Genomic DNA, 23348 nt, shown 5'->3' on the forward strand with positions numbered 1-23348 from the left:
CTGTCTCTAGAGCATAGACGACTTCTTTTTGATGTACCCTTTTTTTAAAAAGCTTTGAACGGATACATTAATTTAGACATTTCTACATATAACGTTCCCAATTTTGATTATGTTGTCACCTCTAAGCTCTTTAATATCTATTGTTCTGTTAATAAGATTGAAAAGCTGTTGAAGAATTTAAATGCTTACAAGTCCCCTGGGCCTGACGGTTTGTCGCCGCGCATCTTGAGGGAATGTGCATCGGCTCTCTTCCATCTATATGTGCATTAATCAATAAGTCCTTCGCTGTTGGCCAATTACCTAGCAAGTGGAAATGCGCCGATATAACACCTTTGTTCAAAAAGGGCAGTAAAAACTGCAGAAACAATTACCGTCAGATTTCACTAACATCGATCGTGTGTAAACTAGCAGAACAAATAGTAAAACACCATATTATGGAGTTTTGGGGTGAAGCCAATATTTTCAAACCGAATCAATTTGCGTACATGAAAGGTCGCTCTACGGTTACACAGCTGTTATCCTGTTTTAACGACTGGGAAAAATCTCGTAACAAGAGAAATCCTACGGATGTACTTCTGTTAGACTCCTCCAAAGCGTTTGGCAGTGTTCCACACAGACGTCTGCTTCATAAATTAGAAAGACACAGTATTGACGGTCCTCTTCTCAATTGGTTTTAAAGCTTCAGTTTTAATTGGTCGGTCGCAACGTGTTGTTTTGCGCGGCAGCTATTCGTCATGGACTCAGGTAAAATCAGGGGTACCTCAGGGAACAATTTTAGGGCCCATCTTGTTCATAATGTACGTCAATGATATATCAGCTGGAGTTTCTTCCGCTGTGAAATTGTACGCCGACGACACTAAACTCTGTAGGGAGATAGTAAACATTCCTGAGGATACGTATGTGCTACAATCTGACTTGTTTGGACTCACTGAATGGTGTAAAACCTGGCAGTTGAAATTTAATCCCGATAAATGTGAAACAATGAGAATAACGCACAAACAAGATAAGTCGAAAGGGAGCTATACACTTGATCCAAACGGTGAAATTCTAAAGAGTGTGAAAAATATCAAAGATCTCGGTATTACAATATCGTTCGATCTATCATGGAGTGATCATATTCCCGTGGTGGTCAACAAAGCCAACAAAGTCCTTGGGGTAATTAAGCGCGTGCTTGGGTCTAATAGCGTAAGTGAATTCTTTTTGCTATACAAATCTTTAGTAAGGCCGATACTAGAATATGCGGTTCCAGTGTGGTGTCCCTTTCTGGTAAAAGACATTGTTTTGCTGGAAAAAGTCCAGAGAAGAGCGTCGAGACTGGCTCTTGGCCAAAAGAGAGGCGAAATGGACTACGAGGAACGTTCCTCCATTTTAAAGTGGTCACCAATCATTAAAGAATCGAAGACTGTATTTTTCTCTGATCGAATGTTATAAATGTATATTTTCTCTCAGTAATCTCGAATTCCAAGACTTTTTCCAGTTAGCGTCAAATCGAACAAGAAGTAATCTTAATTACAAGCTGAGGTTTCAAGCATCCAGTTGTAACTGTTGCTGTCGTATTATTTCATAGCATTTTGAGCAGAAAACATTATGCTTTTCGCCTTCTCTTTCATTTGACTTTTTAACCTTATTCGTAAACATTAAGGTCAGCTCAAGTTAATCTCAGTGCGCTGGACTCTGGGTCGGTTGGCCGGGTTCAAGTCCTGGCTAGGGCATGACGTTATGTCCTTAAGCAAGACGCTTCACTCACATTGCTTCGTCTTCTCGGATAAGACGTAAAGCCGTAGGTCCCGTCTCCTGCAGGGTTAGGGGTAGGGGACGTAAATTACCCCTGCGCGAGATTACTGTGTAGTGGATTTCCTCCCCGGGGTGTGATGGGTGGGAAAATGAGATCGCTACATGGACCTGAAGTGGCTGCCAGAGGCGCCTGATAAAAATGCTGACGTCCGATCTCAACCTTACAATATTGTGAAGCGCGACTGAATATATCTACATAGAAGTCTGCGCTATATAAATGTAAAAATGTAAAATGTAAATGTATCTCGTATCTTTTGTACCCCCTCGTTGAATTACGCTTTCTTCGGGCTCATAAATTAGCCTGAAAATAATAAAAATGTCTTCATGAAAATACAGGAGGTCTTTTGGAATTTGCTGTGAATACAAATTAGGGCAGACTTGTCACAGTGTCTTCTCGGTCACCGACAAGGCACACAGTAAAGATTTGCACAAGCATTTCATCGAAACTAGTACACTTTGCATAGACATCAATCAGTACACCTCTCGTTCACAAATTTGTACTTTGTGAAGCGGACGTGACTGAAACGTTCTGGACATATTGGATTCGTGAACACAGAGAGGCACACCTCTTTAGACCGCTTGCAAACAGGTTATAATAATAATAATAATAATAATAATAATAATAATAATAATAAACAATCTTTAAGGAGGAAGCGCCCGTCACGTAAATACGTGGTTTTCAGGGAGGTCCTCCGTAAAAATAAAAAGTATTAAAAGCTAAAATAAGAAATACAATTGTTACAGATCCAAAACGGCGTATATCTAAAGTTTAACCATCATTTAAAGTATTTAACCATTAAGAATCTTGTAAGGTTTTCCTTAAAAATTGTGCATGGCATTGGCCTTCTTAAAAATACTGGGAGGGACATCCAGTCATTTGTAAAACGGAAGTAGGACACCCTCTTTCCGCATTCCGTTTTAGGTTTAAAGGCTGATAGTTTCGAAAGAAACTGTTTGGGGCTACGTCGGTGGGAGTAACGAAATAATCTGGATATATCAACAAAGTTGAAATGGTAAATTGGCCAGCGTAACGATTCCAAAAGCTGACGTTTCGAGCGTTAGCCCTTCGTCGGAGCGTTTTAGGTTTAGGCAGTCTAGGTAAGTAGCCATTTCTAGTGTTGTAGCCATGCGAACTTCTCAATGTCGGTTTAAAACTTTCAAAATGTTGCAGAATGTCTCCTTTGATTGCATTTTCTACGGCCAGTCGAGGATCCAGATCCATTCCCGACTTCTGGATATGAAATGACTGGTGCCTTAAACCAGCGCCTTAGACCACTCGGCCACGCTACCGTCTACACATTAAAAGAGATGACACCTTTGTTTAACACATGACTTGGCTTACACTTTGTCCTTATTTTCCTTTTTCTACAGTCGGAGGACAAAGTTCTCATGGTGGTACGTGAAGAACCACTGCTAGAGTTTCACTGCAAGCAAATTGACCATTTCGTTGGCCTTCACTTTTCAAACAATTTCCACTTTGCGCTGATGATACACCTTGTAAAGGGTATAGCACTGTTTCTTTGAGTACAATTTTTCTAAAATTTGTTGGCGTGTTTGATTTGCTATTGTGTCAGTAGAAGGAGGGCTCTTTTACATGTGTCAACTTGTGCCCAGGATTAGTAATGTTTTCCAAAACTGAGGAACTTAATGAAAGCAGTAACACGAACGCTCTGCCTTACAGTTAATGGTCAGTTAAAACTGGTGAAATAGTTTTTATCCACTGAATCTGTTTTCTGCTTATTTTTTGTTGGAGTATATCATCCCCAGGCCACCTCTTCGGCTCGTATTCGCATCCTGAACTTGATGTATAACATCACTAGCAAACGGAAGACAAGGCAGGTATGGATTGGAAAAGGCTAATTGCAACTTAATGTCGAAAACAAACTGGGATTGCAGTAGATTTTTCTTCATTTGCTCTGTGAGTGGTATGAGGAATTCGTGCTACCTTTTCAACCAAGGAGATGCTGGAAAATTTTTTTGTTACAATAATTGTAGAATTTGTCACGCGCTTATTGGTCGAGAACCATTGTCAATAAGGTTACGGATCATGAAAATGACGTGTCGTGTCACGCAATGCGCGCGCGTGTGATTTTCCGAAAACTTAAATAAAATCATACTTTTATTGTAAAAAAGAAATTGACGTCAATATTTTAACTAATCACATCTTGGTCACGTGTGTCTTCCGGCGCTTCTTAAAGTTTGTTTGTTTTAAATTTGAGTTCCCATTTACTCCTTGTGACATTTTCCTTAGCTCTAATTGGCTTGTTGTTTTTACGAAACGCGCCTCGTTTTGCTGCGTTACCCTCTAAACCTCAACATCCGAGTGCATATTCTCCATACTTTCCGGTTTAATCTTCTTAATCTCCTTTGGAACTGAGAAAAAGAAGTTCAAAGCACTTAGGAGCTTATTTAGTTGGCGATCATTTTTTTAACTTCTCATGACCTCATTGGTTGATTCAGCTGTCATACCGTAAGGAGAAATTAGATGCTGGCCATTCTTAGGGATTCTAAGGGCAATAGCTCTTCATTGTCATTTGTATTGTAGCATGTCATTGCAGTCTGTTGAAATGACGCTTGATACAGTCAGCGTAAGGGAACTGATGACTCTTTAATTTCCTTGCAGTCGTGGTTCTTTTATAGTCAACGAAGAAAATCTTGCGTATTTGGCTGGTAAGTTAAAGGACTCACAAAGTGTTCCTTACTGCAGAGAAATGCCTAATGTTAAACTGGGCGAAGTCACCAAAGATTTTTGCTTCTTGGTAGAATTCGCCCAAAGTTTTTAGTTTCGACTTTGTAATTCGTTTTGTTTTACTTCCTCCCCAATTATCCTTTTTCACTCGGGGTTAATCATTGCTTCTTTTCTGTTATTTTCCTACTGTACCGAACTAATATTTTTATTCCCCTTCAAGCTGAAGTTAGTTTTGGTCTGTGTAAAAGTTGTCTTGCAAAGGTTCTGTGAATTGCAAAAGTCCTGAAAACTTGGTAGAACTTATGTTCTCTTGAAATAAAACCTCGAAAATACCTTGTCATAGAAAAAATAAAAGCATATGAGCTGAAGGTAGCCCCTGACGCGTTTAGGCGCCTTTTTTTCGGGGGTGGGGAGAACGAAAACTACTCATTAAAAAGTTCAATCACATTTAGTTTTCTAACTTGACTACGGAAGATTGTTTGACTTTGATTCTTCGTAGCTTTGTTACCCGTATCTGAGGAAGTTCGCTCTAGCTTGCGCCCGGGTGCCAAAAAAGAGCCCGACAGCCCCACCCTGAATTTTCCAGGCAAACTTGACGGAAGTCTCTCCGGAAGCGTAACTGTCCTTGAATACAGAGCACCAAGTGTCCATAGTGATTACAGTTGATGACAGTACTAGTGACGAGGCCTTTGTTTGCCCCTCGGAATGTCGAAACATGCTCTTGGATCCAAGCATTGTGAACGACAATCAGACTCAAGCTTTGCTGTTGACCGCCCTGGTAAGGTTGTTTGGATAATTTCGGAATGACGTCCCTCGGGGTGAACTGAATTACAACCACTTTCAATTGAGTTTCGAAAAGTGTTTCGGGATTGCTTTGGTTTTGCTTCATAGAAACGTTCAATCGATCGTCAAGAAACCGACATAACGAAATCACACAGACCAATCAGAACAGAGGTTATTTCATTATTGTTAAAGAAGGATTTGTTGAAATATTACTCGTTTTCCCGCAATGGAAGTCCATTGAAGGGTGACTGAGCAGGGCTGTTGGTGGCATTCGGAAAGTGTATACACAGAGTTTTTGTAGGAGGTCAAACGAGCTGTATGTGTGGGCGAGTTTCCGCTAACAGAGAGACCCTAGTTTTATTGATTCAAGTTGTTGGTTTCTTGATAAGCAATGCTGCTTGAGCACGTCACTGGAGATGTAGAGTCACGGTATTTGTACCAGGTATTAGCGGAGGCTAGCTTGGTATTCCCTGGAGTTTTTCCTGTCATGTGAGTACTCTAATTATTAAATAGTCCTTATCAGCTGCTCATATGCATTTCCAAGGCACACTAGAACGTCGCTAACCCTCTATTTTCATACTTGTAATTTTACGATACTAGAGCGTTTCCCAGCGAATAAGTCATGAGAAATACATCTTGATATGACACCAAATTTTCTACACTAATTCAAAAGGTATTCCAAGCTGGCGAGCGATGTGAGTGCGTAGGAGGTCCGCGAAAGGTTTTTAGTGTCAGACCCCTCACAGACCTCGCGCATGCTTTACCGCCCACCCATGCTGCAACCATAATGAAAGCCTTCTGGCAGGCTCTAATCATCAGCTTTCCAAAATTAGCTACTGCCTGTTATCTACCAATTGTTTCATTTGCCCGCTAACGAATCTCGAAACTAAAAACTAGTTACCTAGTTTATTTTTTGTTTTTGATAGAGTAGTTAATTACCACCCCACATAATAGAGAAGAGAAAAACATTCTAGCTAATTTTTTTTTTGTTCTTGTGCAGTTATAATCTCTTAGACTCGGATCTATCCATTGTGCTCGGCCATTCTGATGATGTAGCCACTCTGAAAGCGATACAGACAATCGTACATTCAATGAGCGCTGTAAAGCTAAACGACGATCCTGTTATGAAGTCAAGCTATCTATCAAGTAAGTGAAAATCAAAGTACAGCTGAACTGTATGCAATGACGTTTAATTTCCAGGTGATGTGGAACTAAGAGGTACAAAAAATAATTTTAATTATAGGTCATGAAGTCTCTGTTTTTAATGTGAGGAAGTTATTTGTTTTTCCCGCGTAAACATGATGGCTTCGTGTACGACTTTAATTCCTCGTCTTCCAAGGCGTAAAAGAAAACAAAGACTAATTTGTCTGCGTTTTTGCTCTTTCAGCATTTGGATTTTCCGGATTCAGTCGCTTCACGAAGTTTAAGGTATGCATTTTGTACTGCTGCGATTTTGCTCACAGTGACCTTTGTGTTTAAGATTAGCTTTGAAACTACTTTTAAGGGTCTTACAAGATGTAGTTCATTTCAAGAGATCGTGGAAACGAAAAAATGCGAATCTCCCTCGAGAATTCAAACCTCAGACCTTCACATTTCGCAGTCCTATGGTTTACCACCGAGACACAGAGAACTCTATGTTGAGCTAGGCAATTAGAAGGTTCACATTAAACAAGGGTCCTGTATTCTGCTAGGATCTAGACCTTTGTGCGGGTAAAAAATCCATGTTATTAATTTTCGCAGGAGCAAAGCGGTCAGGCAAGCCGTGCGCAGCTCTTTGTAAAGCTCTTGGAAGCTGTAGTAGAGGTGTATGGTGTACCCCTGACCGATCAAAAAACACAGCGTTCAGGTTCTGTGGCGTCTGTCAAACCAATACTTCTCAGCTCTAGCACTGAGGACCTGAGGGTGGCGTCTTCCTCGTCTTCTCTGTCTTCTTCCCTTAGTTCTCTGTCTGGTGCTGCACCCGGTAAGCACCTTTTTATTCCGTTGCCGTTCAAGCGCTCATCTTCGTCATGCCGGGCGAAAAAGGCCGATAAGGAATCTCCGAAATTCCGACGGAACTGGTCCACCAGGGGAACACGAAGTCCCTCCACTGGGAAAGTTATGAAGTGATTAGTTTGTCAAAAATCTGTGGGGTGTGACGGGCCAAGGTGCGAGACAGGGGATCCATATCATCGAGGGAACATTTCTCGATTGATTATCAAGTTCTGGCAACAAATACTAAACGACGAGTGTTAAGGAGAATTTGCATATTGGCTTAAGGCCTGAAAACGAGTTTGAAAGAGTTGGCTGGATATACCACGAGCCCTGTTCGACTCGGATTCATTTGTCTTGCAAGCCGCAGTTCTACGTGGACTCCTCCTTCCAAGAGGTTTAATTTTCATCCTGACATTATGCAGGAGTAACCGAGAGAAACCAAACAGTGCACTTAAAATGCATTTTTGGCTCGCTTTGAGTTTTCTACCTTATTGATACTAACTTCTGCATGACTTCATTTTGCTATTTCAGAAAAATCACGAGATCGAGTTCCCTTGAAATATCGGTTGACGCAAAAAATAGCAACGCAAAATTTTATGTCCTGTTACAAAATAATTTTCAAGTCCTTACTTCACTTAGGATACGGTCCACAATTTGTGTCACAAGCACCGTCAATTTCTTTAAACGGGCCTTTAGGAGGTCGACTGTTGTTCGTGGCGAGATGACGCTTGAAGAACTTACTTCTGCTATTAAAAATATGAATAGGAATAAGTCGCCTGGCCCTGATGGCCTTTCGGTTGAATTTTATGTTAAGTTTTGGGATCGCTTGTCACCTTATTTATGTTGCGTTCTAAATGCATGTTATCAAGTTGGAGAAATGTGCGATTCGATGAAAACAAGTAACACGCGCGTTATTTTTAAGAAAGGAGATCGGAAAAATTTAAAAAATTGGCGCCCAATTTCTCTTTTAAATGTTGATTATAAGTTATGTTCAAAAGTTCTTTCTTCGCGACTCTCTAAAGTGTTAGAATACATTGTTGACCCTGATCAAACATGCTCTGTGCCTGGTCGTAAAATCACTTCAAACCTACATTTGCTTAGAGATATTTTAGATTATATCGATCGTACGAATGAAACCGGTATTTTGCTTAGTTTGGATCAAGAGAAAGCCTTTGATCGAGTTAATCGTACTTTTTTGCAAAACCTTTTACCCCAGTTTGGCTTCGGCCCGTCCTTTTGTTTTTGGATCGACACCCTGTACAATGGTGCTAATATGCGAATCATTGTTAATGAATGGCTGACTGACGCGATTCCTTTGGCCCGCGGGGTCAGACAGGGGGATTCCCTGTCCCCCCTACTATATGTTTTATGTGTTGAAACCCTCGCGTGTAAAATTCGAAATAACCCCGAAATCGAAGGCTTTCTCCTTCCAGGCGCGCGCGGCCTTTCTTACAAAATTGGAAATTATGCTGACGATACGACTTGTATTGTTAAATCTTACCGTTCCTTACAAGCTTTATTTAATATGATTAATGTTTACGAGCGTGGCTCTGGAGCGCGTCTCAATGTTACAAAGACGGAGGCCATGTGGCTGGGAGCCTGGCGTACACGCAGCGACCAGCCACTTGGCCTCAAATGGGTATCAAAAATGAAAATTTTGGGTGTTGTTTTTGGCCAAAATACTGAACTTGATAATTGGCAACCCAAACTCGAAAAACTAGAGAAACACCTCAATCTATGGAAATCTCGATCGCTCTCCCTCGTAGGACGATCTCTTATCGTCAATGTGCTAGGCCTAAGTAAGCTTCTCTATCTTTCTACAGTTTTATGTATACCGCAATGGGTTTTTTCTAAAGTTAATAATTTAATTTGGCCTTTTATTTGGGGATCTCGAATCGAAACCGTTAGCCGAGCGACTTGTTACCAACCCCTTTCTAAGGGGGGCCTCGGCATTTCAAATTTTCAGATCAAAGGCAACTCACTTAAATTGGCTTCAGTAATTTCTAATTTAAGTAACTCTGACTCGAAATCCTTTTATCTTGCAAAATACTTTTTAGGCTCTAGACTTGCTTCTTGTCGACCGGAGTGGCGTTCTCTTCGTGACAACTCCACTCCGAGCACACAGATTTTAACTTCTTATTATGATAAATTTCTCTTAGCTTTCACCACTCTTCGCGGGATTCTTTCCCGCAAGGAGTGGGGTGATTTTGAATTTTCCTCTAAAAAATGCTATCAAGTCCTTTTGAAAGAAAACTCTACCTCCCCAATTCTTCATCGTTTTTGGAATCCCTTCCTCCCAATTGGTTTCGATCTTGACGATTTCTGGAAATTAGTTCGAGAGGATTTTACTGAGAATTACAAAAATGACATTCTTTGGTCGATCGTGCTTCGCGCCACTAAAGTCCGCGACTCACTTAGGAATTGGGGTTATATCGACTCAGACAAATGCGCTTTTTGTTCGCGTAAAGAGACCATTGATCATTGTTTCCTTAATTGTTCTCGCGTGAAATCTGTGTGGTCCCATTTTATTCCCATTATCTCCTCGGTTCTTGATACCAGTTTCTCTTCCTCTTGTACACATGTTTTCTTTTTTCGCTGGACCCCTGTCGATTCTAAGAGTTCTCGCATAGCTCGTTTTCTTATTAAAACAATTCTTTTTGGTATTTGGAAATTTCGAAATAAATCTACCTTTCATAATGGAAATGACTCTCCTGAGGGTATAACCCGATATATCCTCGGGGATATCAAAGCTAGAATCGCTTGCGATTTTTTCAGATTTCCGCTGTCCAGCTTTAAGAAGGCCTGGGAGTCCCCCTCAATTTGTGCGATTGAGGGTGACTCATACAGACTACTACTGTAAATATTAGGATTACTACATTAGTACATTAGATCATTATATTAGTAAATGACTTTAAGTGATAATATTTAATTCATTTCTAGTACATTAGATCATTATATTAGTTAATTTATTTCTAGTCACAATAGTTTAGCCTTAATCTCATCATCGTTATCATAATTAATTTATCTCTAGCCTCATCATTGTTTTTCTTAGTAATTATGAACTGAACTCTGGACTGTTTAAATAATTTAGTCAGGGCCAAGCCCACGTGCGTTAAGCATTTTTATTTTGTATCCTAGGTGGTTTATTGCAAATAAATCCTTTTCAAAACTTAAAATATATTTTTGGGAAAACTTCTCACAATTTCGTTGAAATTATAGAATCTACGCTTAACATAGACGTCAACTGCTACGCCAACGACACGAACGCTGGATTGTTTGAGAGGTTGTTAAAGTTTCAGTGAGCAACTGAGAAAGTAGAAGAAGCTAAAAACTGAACTGAAACTCTTTATTCGCACTACTTCAAGAGGTTACTACAGATTATAAAAGTCAGAATATATAAGAAACAGTAAATCACATCAATAATCAAAACGAAATACAAGACGCATTTCAATCGAGGCCAAGGGCTAAACGCTTGCTTCGACCTACAGATGGAGATCAGAAGGAAAAAAGCGCGTGCTTGCCGTGAACAAACCGGGCGAAGGCTTCGAGAACACTGCAATTTAGGTCGGCCAACGTCTCCTACACTACTTGTACTTCTTCATTTGCCAGTCCGCCGCTAGCTGGAGTGAACCCGATTAGTTATGTTCGTGGCTTCTTATCACCGGTACAGGAAATCGGCCCGAATTATCGAGTGTTTCCGCACGTTGGTACAACGCAACAACAATAACAATAATATGACCACTTTCATCGGTAACATAGTCAAACACGAGCGGGAGTGCTTGATATATTAACGATTTCCCGGATCCTGTAGGCAACTTAACAAAAACATCTTCTTTCTCGACTAAAACTTTTCTAATTGCAAGCTTCTGGTGAGCATTAAGTTCGAAAATTTTGAACTTTGACGACGCTTTGCGAAAAGCTCCTTCAAGCACCGCCATTTGTCTCGTGTTTTCCACATGAGGATCGCGATAGAAAACGATATCTGATTGGACGAGTCTCAAAAGGTGAGTCTGGCGCGAAAAGGTTCCTGAAAATGGAACCCGGGCTGTGATTGGCCAATTCGGAGAAAGGAATGTAGTTCGGTTGTCAGCAGCCGTTCTTTTGGGGGAGCGTTGCGTGACATCCAAAAACAACGGCTGCGAGGGAGACTAACAATGCAGTGGATTTCTGTATTCTGCAACTCCTACGCACGATGAATCCCCCGTGGGTGGTGGTGATGGTATAAACAGTTCTCCCCGTGCTTAGACGGGTACGAAGGATTCCTCTCCTCCTTCCCGCCATTGGAGCCAGCCATAATTTTATGGCTATTTTTTTCTTCCATTTTAATTATTTCCTTTCTGTCTTGTTCAAAAAGTCTACAGTAAGATCATTCCTTTTATTCAGCCATTTTGTTTGACTGTTCAACAATGAATCGGAAAAGGACTGGGTAGGGGAATTAAAGTGCTAACTTGGGTGAAGAAGAAACGAGAAAACATACCCGGAGTAAAAACTAAAACTTTTATTTTTATTTACTTTCTTCTTTCAATGCATATCAATTACAACAAAAAATGGGTCTAGGAGAAAAGTTAAGACAAAATTGAAATCTAAAAGAGCCCAGTTGAAATTGTGTTACTCAAGTTTCCCTGGTAACGGGTACATGCACAAAATCAATTTGTTAAGTCCCTTTATAACCTTAGAAGTTCTCTCTGTAATCCGAACATTCATATCAAACTGTTTCCCCACTGCGATGGACATTTGTTTTTGACGGTTCCAGCCTGGCGCGGCCGCTAACCCAGATGCCCTCCTGAGCAAATTTTCAAAATGGCGGACAAGCCAAAGAGAGAGATAAGAGAACCAAGGTGATTCTGCGACGAATACTCAGCATAAACCTATGTTAAAAAGGTCATTTTACAGAGAAAAGATACAAAATTGTATGAAGTTGAAGTCACGGAGGTTGACAAACCCAACGAGAGACTGAAAAATCACTACATTGGCTACAGTACACGCTTCGATGAGTGGAGACCCTTCGGGGACGGTGAAGCATCTGAATATTTTCCTTCGAAATTGTATAGATTAGTAGGCTGCAAGAAAAATTTATTGCACGACGTTTAGGTTAAAAACAGGAATCTAACCTGAAAAAATGCATTTATTCCGACTCTTTCGGAAAATAACTTTACAAATCTTACTTGTTTATCTCGTAAGTAAACGATGGTAAATTAATACCCGAAGCGCTTTCCGAGCTACCTGATTCTTCTCCCACTGCTTTCACGCTTATAAAACAGGAAACGAGCAAAAGGAGGAGGGTGTGGCTGTTTTGACTAGCCATTTGACGAGGTTCAATCTGCTCCTTGTTCGACAATTTACAAATCAAAACAAAGGAAGTTTGTTCCTCTCTTTGATTTTGGCGGTACATTTTCAATTTGCGCTTGCGTAAAAGAGAAATCGCCCAAGACTCCTTGCTCGGTCTTGTTTTGACCACGAACGCCTTCTTAATTTTGACGGATCCGCTCGGGAAAAGGTGAAAATGACGAGGGAAAAACTTTACTTTGTAGTACGAAAATACATAAAATGGAAAGCCATGATATTATAGTTCAATATTTCGGTGGTACATTGTTAACTTTTTATACGGAGAGTCGGCAAGATGAAGGGCTCGTCAGCTCCGACGAAGGGCTAACGCTCGAAACGTCAGCTTTTGTAATCATTACGGTGGCTAATTTACCATTTCAACTTTGTTGATATATCCAAATTATTTCATTACTCCCACCGACGCAACCCCAAACAGTTTTTTTCGAAATTATCAGCCTTTTTATCAAGATGATATAACATCTAAAAATCGCACTCGATTTGAGTGGGCCGATGAAGTGGGCGTGGTCACGAAGTTCAGTAAGAGACTATTTGTACCCCGTGAGTTTGATATGACTGAATTTTAAGCTGCTTCTCTAACTAGTAACTTAAACCTTTATTGCTCGAAAAAAAATTTTTTCCCCGAAGATTTAATTCCGTCAAATCAAAAAGATAGTAGTAAATAAATCGAGTACGGAAGGCACTTAAAAAAAAAAATCTGAAATATCATTACGTATTTCCTTCCAAAAGAAAAACCATAAAAACTTTACATAATAATACTCCAATGGGGAAAACTTTTTTATCATACTTGAGGTGCCATATGACACCTTGTCAAAAAAATTACCAAAAAAATTCCAAATATGTTTGGTGTTACAAAAACATCTTTCGAAAAAAGTACCCAATGTGTGCTTAGGCAATCATAGGCATCACTTAAGGAAATAATTTACTTTCAATTTTCTTGGCTTCATTGACTAATAGCTTACGAAAAGACAATTTAGGAAATTTTGCTGATTTTGACTGCTTAACAATTCGCTTTTCGGAAAATAAAGTTCTTGAAGTTTGTTCTCCGTCAAATTTCAACTCTGCATTATAAACTGTTCTGTTCCATGTTATATATTACAACCTCTTTGACGAGATGCTCGCGACAATGGCGGATTACCACCAGTTTATCTCGAAGATCTCTTTCACAAATGGAGTCATTTTCAATTAAGGAAAGGGGGCGATTGAAATAAACAAGCTTTCCCCAGTCTCAGTACCTTCTGATGCACAGAGTTTACTTGACTCATGGCTCTTTAGGTGTAGTAGACTTTGGCCACTTTCCAAAATCAAAACTCACGTTGTCGCCAATTAGCATGAACGAGGCCCACTTAGAAATGTCTTCAAAGCCGTTATTCCTCATCCACTTTCTGGCCTCGTAAAGAGATTCACTGGCACTTTCACCACGGAACAAATGTTCGTAAAAACAACCCATGAACTTCTCTGTGGCTCTGTCACCCAAGGCCCATCGTGCCGCCAACACTGAGCGAGCACCGGATCCTATGAACGCTCGAGCGATTCCAATAACTCCCTCAGCTCTAATCTGTCCACGAGCACTGTGGCAACAGCTAAGTACCACCAGTTTAGCTCGCAGCTTAGTTTGTGAGATGTCCGCCATCGTCAAAAGATAGGCTTCTTCTCGTGGAATAAAGGGTGTTGAGCGCTTAGGAGAAAGAAGAATCTCTCCTCTTTCGGCATCTCCATGTGCAGCAAGATGAATTAGACTCACTGAGTTAATCGCTTGAAGTACAGCCTCCTTTGTTGCATGGTGTGCAGTCAGAGGTGTTACGCCAAGAAGTCTTCCAATCATCTCTGCCTCATTTCTTGCACATGGCAATGGTGCTATTGTCCTGCGTCTTTCGTTGTAAATCACCTCTCCAACCTCAGGGTCACCTACTATCAATGCCCCGGCCTGACCGTGATACTCTGGGGGGCTCTCCTGAATAATCTTGAGAGTCGTTAAAGAGGGAACGATACGGATCCTAGCCGTCTCCGAGAAATACTTGCCTCCTTCTTCACGTAAGGCTGCAAATGGAACTTGGTACATACAGGAATCGGGGACAATTATGACCTCGGACTCCTTCAGTAAATCAGCCACAGGAGCGATGATTATCTTGTGACATAAGTGAAGATTCGCTTTAATAACTTTAACAGCATCGTCGTCACGCATCAGGGCGCAATTTTCATGGACAAGCGACATTGACTCGGTATCGTCAAACGATCGATCTTCGCATTTCTCTTCGGGTAAAATGCCAAGGAAACTTCTTGAGAAAAACTCATCTAAGGAAGGGACTAGTCCAGTCACCTCGCTTGGGCGAAGATTCACTTTTCTTTTTAAAAAAAGAATGGCTCTCGTTGCTTTGAAAACCCAAAACCGAACAGATTCTTCATCAATCGAAATATACAAGCATGCACAGTCTCCTTCTCTTGGAATAACATTCTGAATGCCACACCACGTTTCTGGACTGCCTGTAATCTGCTCTTTTAAAGAGTATTGAGTCGCCATCAAGTCGGCCAAGCCTCTTGCCCGTCTTAGTTCCTCGACATAAAGAGCGTCTTCGGGCTTCGCACCGGAAGAAAGCAACTGACTGAGCATCTTGTAGGGAAAGGTACCGTGCGCCTCTAAAAGTGACGTTTTAAGCTGATCGTTTTCTTTAAGGGAACTTCGTAAAGTGTCGAACTTTTCAATGCTTTGAAATAGGTACGAAAACGCGGCTTTAAAATCAACTTCTGATACTTTCAACACCGTTAGGTCACAAAGGCATTTGAACTCCATAAAAATGTCCTTAATATCTCTACTGAGTCGGAGAGCCTTCCTGGAGTATTTTTCGGCCATGTCATATTTACCAATGGAGTGGAAACATGATCCCAAGTGTGCGTAACTGACTACCTCTCTTAGTCTGCTGCCAGCCTCTATCGAAATTGCAAGTGCTCTTTCGTGATATTCCTTAGACTTCTCATACAAACCACGCTGATGAGCGATTATTCCAAGATTTGTTAAATCATGCGTTTCTCCTATTCGGTCATCGTCTTTCCTTCTAATTGCCATTGCTCTTTCAAGATATTTGTCGGCCTCCCCAAATTTACCAAGAGACAAATAAAGTTGCGATAAGTTTCCGTAGATGTCTGCTTCTCCATCTCTGCCGCCAACAGCTTTTCTGATAGCGAGTGCTTTCTCCAGGTACTCTCGGGCCTTGTCGTATTGACCAAGCCATGTGAACAACGTTCCTAAGTTTCCGTAGATTGTTGCTTCTCCATCTCTGTCGCCAACAGCTTTTTTGATAGCGAGTGCTTTCTCCAGATACTCCCGGGCCTTGTCGTATTGACTAAGCGATATGAACAACGTTCCTAAGTTTCCGTAGTTTGCTGCTTCTCCATTTCTGTCGCCAACAGCTTTTTTGATAGCGAGTGCTTTCTCCAGATACTCTCGGGCCTTGTCGTATTGACTAAGCGATATGAACAACGTTCCTAAGTTTCCGTAGATTCCTGCTTCTCCATCTCTGTCGCCAACAGCTGTTTTGATAGCGAGTGCTTTCTCCAGATACTCTCGGGCCTTGTCGTATTGACTAAGCGATATGAACAACGTTCCTAAGTTTCCGTAGTTTGCTGCTTCTCCATCTCTGTCGCCAACAGCTGTTTTGATAGCGAGTGCTTTCTCCAGATACTCTCGGGCCTTGTCGTATTGACCAAGCGACATGAACAATGTTCCTAAGCTTCCGTAGCTTGTTGCTTCTCCATCTCTGTCGCCAACAGCTTTTTTAATAGCGAGTGCTTTCTCCAGATACTCTCGGGCCTTGTCGTATTGACCAAGCGACATGAACAATGTTCCTAAGTTTCCGTAGATTGTTGCTTCTCCATCTCTGTCGCCAACAGCTTTTTTGATAGCGAGTTCTTTTTCCAGATACTCTCGGGCCTTGTCGTATTGACTAAGCGATATGAACAACGTTCCTAAGTTTCCGTAGATTCCTGCTTCTCCATCTCTGTCGCCAACAGCTTTTCTGATAGCGAGTGCTTTCTCCAGATACTCTCGGGCCTTGTCGTATTGACTAAGCGATATGAACAACGTTCCTAAGTTTCCGTAGATTCCTGCTTCTCCATCTCTGTCGCCAACAGCTTTTTTGATAGCGAGTGCTTTCTCCAGATACTCCCGGGCCTTGTCGTATTGACCAAGCGATCGGAACAATGTTCCTAAGTTTGCGTAGATTGTTGCTTCTCCATCTCTGTCGCCAACAGCTTTTTTGATAGCGAGTGCTTTCTCCAGATACTCCCGGGCCTTGTCGTATTGACCAAGCGATCGGAACAATGTTCCTAAGTTTGCGTAGCTTGTTGCTTCTCCATCTCTGTCGTCAACAGCTTTTTTGATAGCGAGTGCTTTCTCCAGATACTCTCGGGCCTTGTCGTATTGACCAAGCGATCGGAACAACGTTCCTAAGTTTCCGTAGTTTGCTGCTTCTCCATTTCTGTCGCCAACAGCTTTTTTGATAGCGAGTGCTTTCTCCAGATACTCTCGGGCCTTGTCGTATTGACCAAGCGATCGGAACAACGTTCCTAAGTTTCCGTAGTTTGCTGCTTCTCCATTTCTGTCGTCAACAGCTTTTTTGATAGCGAGTGCTTTCTCCAGATACTCTCGGGCCTTGTCGTATTGACCAAGCGACATGGACAAAGTTCCTAAGTTTCCGTAGATTGTTGCTTCTCCATTGCTGTCGCCAACTGCTTTTTTAATAGCGAGTGCTTTCTCCAGATACTCTCGGGCCTTGTCGTATTGACCAAGCGACATGAACAATGTTCCTAAGCTTCCGTAGCTTGTTGCTTCTCCATTTCTGTCGCCAACAGCTTTTTTGATAGCGAGTTCTTTTTCCAGATACTCTCGGGCCTTGTAGTATTGACTAAGCGATATGAACAACCTTCCTAAGTTTCCGTAGATTGTTGCTTCTCCATCTCTGTCGCCAACAGCTTTTTTGATAGCGAGTGCTTTCTCCAGATACTCTCGGGCCTTGTCGTATTGACTAAGCGATATGAACAACGTTCCTAAGTTTCCGTAGATTGTTGCTTCTCCATCTCTGTCGCCAACAGCTTTTTTGATAGCGAGTGCTTTCTCCAGATACTCTCGGGCCTTGTCGTATTGACTAAGCGATATGAACAACCTTCCTAAGTTTCCGTAGATTGTTGCTTCTCCATCTCTGTCGCCAACAGCTTTTTTGATAGCGAGTGCTTTCTCCAGATACTCTCGGGCCTTGTCGTATTGACTAAGCGATATGAACAACCTTCCTAAGTTTCCGTAGATTGTTGCTTCTCCATCTCTGTCGCCAACAGCTTTTTTGATAGCGAGTGCTTTCTCCAGATACTCTCGGGCCTTGTCGTATTGACTAAGCGATATGAACAACGTTCCTAAGTTTCCGTAGTTTGTTGCTTCTCCATCTCTGTCGCCAACAGCTTTTTTAATAGCGAGTGCTTTCTCCAGATACTCTCGGGCCTTGTCGTATTGACCAAGCGATCGGAACAACGTACCTAGGTTTCCGTAGTTTGCTGCTTCTCCATTTCTGTCGCCAACAGCTTTTTTGATAGCGAGTGCTTTCTCCAGATACTCTCGGGCCTTGCCATATTGACCAAGCGCTATGAAAATTGTTCCAAATTTTCCGTAGCTTGTTGCTTCTCCATCTCTGCCGCCAACAGCTTTATTGATAGCGAGTGCTTTCTCCAGATACTCTCGGGCCTTGTTGTTTTGACCAAGCGATGTGAACAGCGTTCCTAAGTTTCCGTAGTTTGCTGCTTCTCCATTTCTGTCGCCAACAGCTTTTTTGATAGCGAGCGCTATCTCCAGATACTCTCGGGCCTTGTCGTATTGACCAAGCGATTGGAAGAATGTTCCTAAGTTTCCGTAGATTGTTGCTTCTCCATTTCTGTCGCCAACAGCTTTTTTGATAGCGAGTGCTTTCTCCAGATACTCTCGGGCCTTGTCGTATTGACCAAGCGATTGGAACAATATTCCTAAGTTTCCGTAGTTTGCTGCTTCTCCATCTCTGTCGCCAACAGCTGTTTTGATAGCGAGTGCTTTCTCCAGATACTCTCGGGCCTTGTAGTATTGACCAAGCGATCGGAACAATGTTCCTAAGTTTGCGTAGCTTGTTGCTTCTCCATCTCTGTCGCCAACAGCTTTTTTGATAGCGAGTGCTTTCTCTAGGTACTCTCGGGCCTTGTTATGTTGACTAAGCGACTTGAATAATGTTCCCAGTTCGTTGTAGCATTCTGCTTCTTCTTTTACATTGCCAGATGCTTTCATGATGTTTTTTGCCGTCTCATAAAATTTTATTGTCTCCTTAAGATTGTTTTGAGCTCGAAGTATTCTACCAAGAACTAAATTTAGGCAACCTTTATGGAAGTTGTCATCAGAGTCCTGAGACAAGAGTAATACTTTGGACACCACCTTTCTCCTTAAATTTAAAATGCTGTTATGAAGTAATTTCGAAACTGGACTTTTCTTGCTTAAATTTCCATTGTTTAGTAGAACTGAACATTCTTCGCAGAATAGGATGGCTCTTCTAACGAAACCAGTGTTGAGAAGGAAAGTGGCGACAGCTAAACCTATGTTGATAGCTAACGTGACAAAATCTTCTCCTGTGTTGTCCATCACAGGTCTCTTCGCTGTTATTGAGAAAAAAAATGCGGAGAGTTAACTACTACACATCTGAAGCGAATAATTTAAAATCGAAAAGTTCAAACTACGCCCAGATGGCCATTCTCTTCCTCCCTTCCCCCGTAAAGCAATGGGGAGCTTTAGCAACGACGACGGCGACGGCAAAGAAAACGTCGTGTCAATTTCTAACTTTTGGTTTTTTTAACTCTTTCGAGGTTATTCCGATGTGTTTTACTTGGAAAATGCTGGCGAATTATTCAGGGACTATATCACTACGAATGGCGCTAAAGTAAGGAAAAAGAAAGAAAAATTAACCGTCATGCGCTCACGTTCTCGAGAAAACCTAAAGTTTGGTTATTTCACAATGTTGTCTTGCCGAGAGCAGCAAAGAAATGTACCAAAATGTTAAACGGACGTGCAGGGCGATTGTTTTTGCTCATTAAGCCTATTGTTTTCTGCCGTTCTCGTTGCCGTCGCCGTCGCCGTCGTCGTTGCTAAAGCTCCCTAATGAAAAATTACGCATGTTCGGCAACTTCGTACGGTTACAACGCGATGCAATCCTGCTTTTTAACTTTGTGTGCTAGCAGACGTTCCTTTTATCTCTTAGAAAATAGGAAGTCTGAATAGTCTCGTAAAGGAAGAGGTCTCGTATTTGGTTAATTCCTGGCTACATTACTGGCCAAGCTAAAAGATTGGCCTTGACCCCTTCCGTGACAGCCGTTCAACGGATCGCAATACAATTTTTGTCATTTTAGCCCGAACTCTTTTCAAGCTGGACGCGCCGCCTATGGCGGGCCAAGAAAGATACTTTGAGGAATTAAACTTCAAGGATAAAGCTTAAAGATGATGTATATTTTAATTTGTAAATATATCGTAACGGACCATTTTAAAGGCTTTTAAATGGGTCGTGACAGCTGTTCAGCGATATGCCTTGCATTTTAAGACAAAAACCCAAACTCTTTTAAACATGGACGCGCCGCTAATGCCGGACGAATACAGAGAATTGGAGGAATGAAAATACAAGGATAAAGCTTTGACATGATGTATATTATGATCAGTAAATGTATATGGCATACCTATTTATAGGCCATTGAAGTTGACCTTTATTTTACCTCTGCGAAAAAGACGCGAAGTACTCTATTTCAACGCCGACGAGTCACTATTCAGACTGAACGCGACAACATAGCAAGAAATTAATATTTTCCAAGAGATTAAAGGACCCTCTGCTAGCACACAAAATTAATAAGCGGGATTGCATCGCTTTGTAGCGTACGAAGTTACCGAAGTTGCATAATTTTTTTCATTGCTTTACGTGGCGGACAATGGCCATCCGGGCGTATTTTGAACTTTTTGATTTTTCGGGGAAAAAAAGCGCGATCGAACTTTTTGATACAATTTTCGAAAAAGATTCACTAAAAGGGTCCTTTAGAAAAAATGAAATGAATTACGAAATCTTGCAACTGTCGGCGGATTCTCGATATTTATGGTCAGTGGCTCTTAAAGTGCTACTGAGACCAAATTTAGCGTTTGCCGGATTTTTCACTTTTCAATAGCTCTAGCTACAGTATCTGATGGCTGCAAGAGGGGCCATTGGTTTGAAACTATTTCAGGGATCTGGGTATGATCTCTGGAATCGTGTTAAAGCCACTGAAGTTTGACCTACGTTCATGTTTTCCCCGTTTGCGTAAGAAGTTTAAGTCAATACTTAAACAGTATTTCCAACCTCGGTTCCAGGGCCTTTTCCCTTAGTTGGAGGTGGGACGGGTAAAAGCCCACCCCCAACTAAGGGAAAAGGCACTGAGTTTGCAGTATTTCAATATCCAGAACTTCATAGCTTATAAAATTGAAGATCGGCAATAGGGAATAATATACTGAAAATATGAATACTTCTTCAATTTCTCACCAACTGTTTGCTGATTGGCTAATTTCAGTAAACATGGTCAAATTAGACAACAACATAGGCAATTTGACCTCGTCTTTTATGTGGCGACGTAATGTCAATTGGTATCGTTTTTGTGCACGTATTCCATTTCCCGTAATATCTCAGATAAAAGACAGCGAACTTTACTCTCCCTAAAAAGTGGTTTACCCCTCTATTAGTCGGTACACTTAACGTATATCAACTTCTCTTGTTTAGTTTCCGCTTTCTGGTTATCAGATTTTTCAAATCACTTGATGTTTGTTTACAAACTTGATTAGATTACTTTGGTTAAGATTTTATTGTTGTCTTTCAGATAGAGAAGGACGGTTTAAGAGGTACAAAAAAATGCGGAGAACCCTTGCATAAAAGAAAGAAATAAGTTCCATAGAAGATTCTTTGAGCTCAGACGAGTTCCTTCAAATGAGGAACACATTATCGGCTAAGAGATGCATGGAAAAGAATTTCGTAAAATTCCGCCCGCCTATCAGCACTCCTGGTTATAGGCCCATATAAGGTTATAGGCTCATATAAGGTTATAGGCCCATATAAGGTTATAGGCCCATCTACTTGCAAACAAAAAACATTCATCCGGTTATAAGCTCCCTTCCCCCGATATTAGCCCCCCTCTATGCTAAGTAAGGAATGTCAGAAACCAAAATTCCAGGAAATAAATACTGAAAAAATACCAAGCCAAGGCGAAGGAATACGGACGAAGAAAACGCTCAAGGAGACTAATGAAACGTTAAAAATAGGAGTGCTGAAAAAACCTAAAGACTTGGAAACCTATCCTAGAAACCTCATTGTAAGCGAGAATGGCCTTAAAAGAAGGTAAAATATTGCAGTCGTTTGTACTTTGGATGTATCGTAAACCGTATTTTCCCGCGCAATTTACCTTGAATTTTAGGTCGCGTAATGGTTATGGTTATCGAGCGAAAACAACGCTCCGCTGTTTGTTTTCTGCCAAATGTATTTATCATGGGTTATGTAGCCCTCTCTTTGGGGTGTTACATGGTATGTTGTTACAAATGCTTCATTAGCGGTAGGTTATACATCTTAGAGTTGTTGTCACTTAGATTCATTCGCGTCTTACGACTTGGGGTTATCAGTTTCTTTTAGACGTAGTTTTTGCATGCTGCTATTTGAAAGTTTTGGCTCGTTTACGGAATCATTGTTATACGAACATAGTTTAGATTGTTTTGTCGGGTAGTTTTTCTTGCTACATCTTTTACATTTCTGAGTTTTCATTCTGTTTGTTGTGTCATTCCGATCCATTTTGATGATGAAGGTATAATGAAGAGGGTCGCATATGGCTCGTGTTGACACGCCCCAATTGTGGTTGCTTATTGAATGATAAATGTTTTATATTCGTTTGAGCGGGGTGGCGAATTTGAAAATAAACTTCAAGGAGGAAAACAGTGCAACTGGTCGAACTCTCGGGAAAAGTCCAAAAGAACTGGAAAACTTCAGTTCTGAAGAATGGGTGGGAGAACAATTTCGTGAGGGTCTCAATGGGTTCAACCGTCAAAGAATAGTTTATTTCACCATTTAGCGTAAAAAAAAAAAACAGTTCGAACCTAGAGTTTTGGGAATTTTTCGAAGAGATCAGGGAAGGCGTAATTTTGTGTGAGCTGGTAGTAAATGGTAGCCATATTACATGCGCGCTCAAATGTTGTGTTCGCTCAGACTAGATTAAAGACAACTGTCCTTGTTCGCAGTACATGTAAATGTATTTGTAAATAAGATGGTATTTCGACAAATAAATCAGATGGAGTTAAGAGAAGAACCGCAAAAAGTAGCTGGAAGGACTGTTTGTGATGAGCTCTAATAGCTGTTTGTTGTATTTCACTGGCTTGTAGACACAACAGGTCAGCGCTAAAATAGCCGTTATAGAAGACTACTCAATATTGTAGTCTGCAACGCTGACGTGTTGCGTATACAAGCCAGTGAATTTGTAGACTTTTTCAATCTAGTTCAGTTAGGTTTGCCACTTAAAAACAAAAGACCCACAAGTAATCCTAAACAAATAACTTACAATTTATAAAGTCAGAAACATCCAGCGTTCACGTTGATGAAAACAAAGTTAGTGCTTGGATGATGCATTTACCTGGAAAAAAGGGAATAAAAGCGATTGGTAATGAACAAATAATGGTCTCTACAAATGGAACAAAAGTTGCGATGTGTCCACAATATTGGTG

General features: G+C 41.1%; 2 protein-coding genes and 1 pseudogene across 2 annotated transcripts; 1 reads left to right on the plus strand and 2 right to left on the minus strand.

Moving 5' to 3' along the window:
- LOC148718064 (uncharacterized) overlaps window positions 1–23348 on the minus strand; it is an 82273-nt pseudogene that overhangs the window by 45000 nt on the left and 13925 nt on the right.
- LOC148718069 (uncharacterized) lies at window positions 6111–7970 on the plus strand. The gene is made up of 3 exons (XM_088744071.1): window positions 6111–6412; window positions 6654–6694; window positions 7007–7970. The coding sequence occupies exons 1-3, from the start codon at window positions 6358–6360 to the stop codon at window positions 7373–7375; spliced, it is 465 nt and encodes a 154-aa protein (XP_088600197.1). The 5' UTR covers window positions 6111–6357; the 3' UTR covers window positions 7376–7970.
- LOC148718070 (uncharacterized) lies at window positions 11719–19234 on the minus strand. Its single transcript, XM_088743873.1, has one exon. The coding sequence runs from the start codon at window positions 19224–19226 to the stop codon at window positions 13845–13847; it is 5382 nt and encodes a 1793-aa protein (XP_088599999.1). The 5' UTR covers window positions 19227–19234; the 3' UTR covers window positions 11719–13844.

Source organism: Stylophora pistillata, chromosome 13 (genome assembly GCF_964205215.1).
Source record: "Stylophora pistillata chromosome 13, jaStyPist1.2, whole genome shotgun sequence".
Classification (NCBI taxonomy): Eukaryota; Metazoa; Cnidaria; class Anthozoa; order Scleractinia; family Pocilloporidae; genus Stylophora; species Stylophora pistillata.

Coding starts and splice junctions, on each gene's coding strand:
- LOC148718069 (XM_088744071.1), top strand. CDS start 6,358: ATGAGCGCTGTAAAGCTAAACGACGATCCTGTTATGAAGTCAAGCTAT. Junction 6,413..6,653: donor GAAGTCAAGCTATCTATCAA/GTAAGTGAAAAT, acceptor TTGCTCTTTCAG/CATTTGGATTTTCCGGATTC. Junction 6,695..7,006: donor GTCGCTTCACGAAGTTTAAG/GTATGCATTTTG, acceptor TAATTTTCGCAG/GAGCAAAGCGGTCAGGCAAG.
- LOC148718070 (XM_088743873.1), bottom strand. CDS start 19,226: ATGGACAACACAGGAGAAGATTTTGTCACGTTAGCTATCAACATAGGT.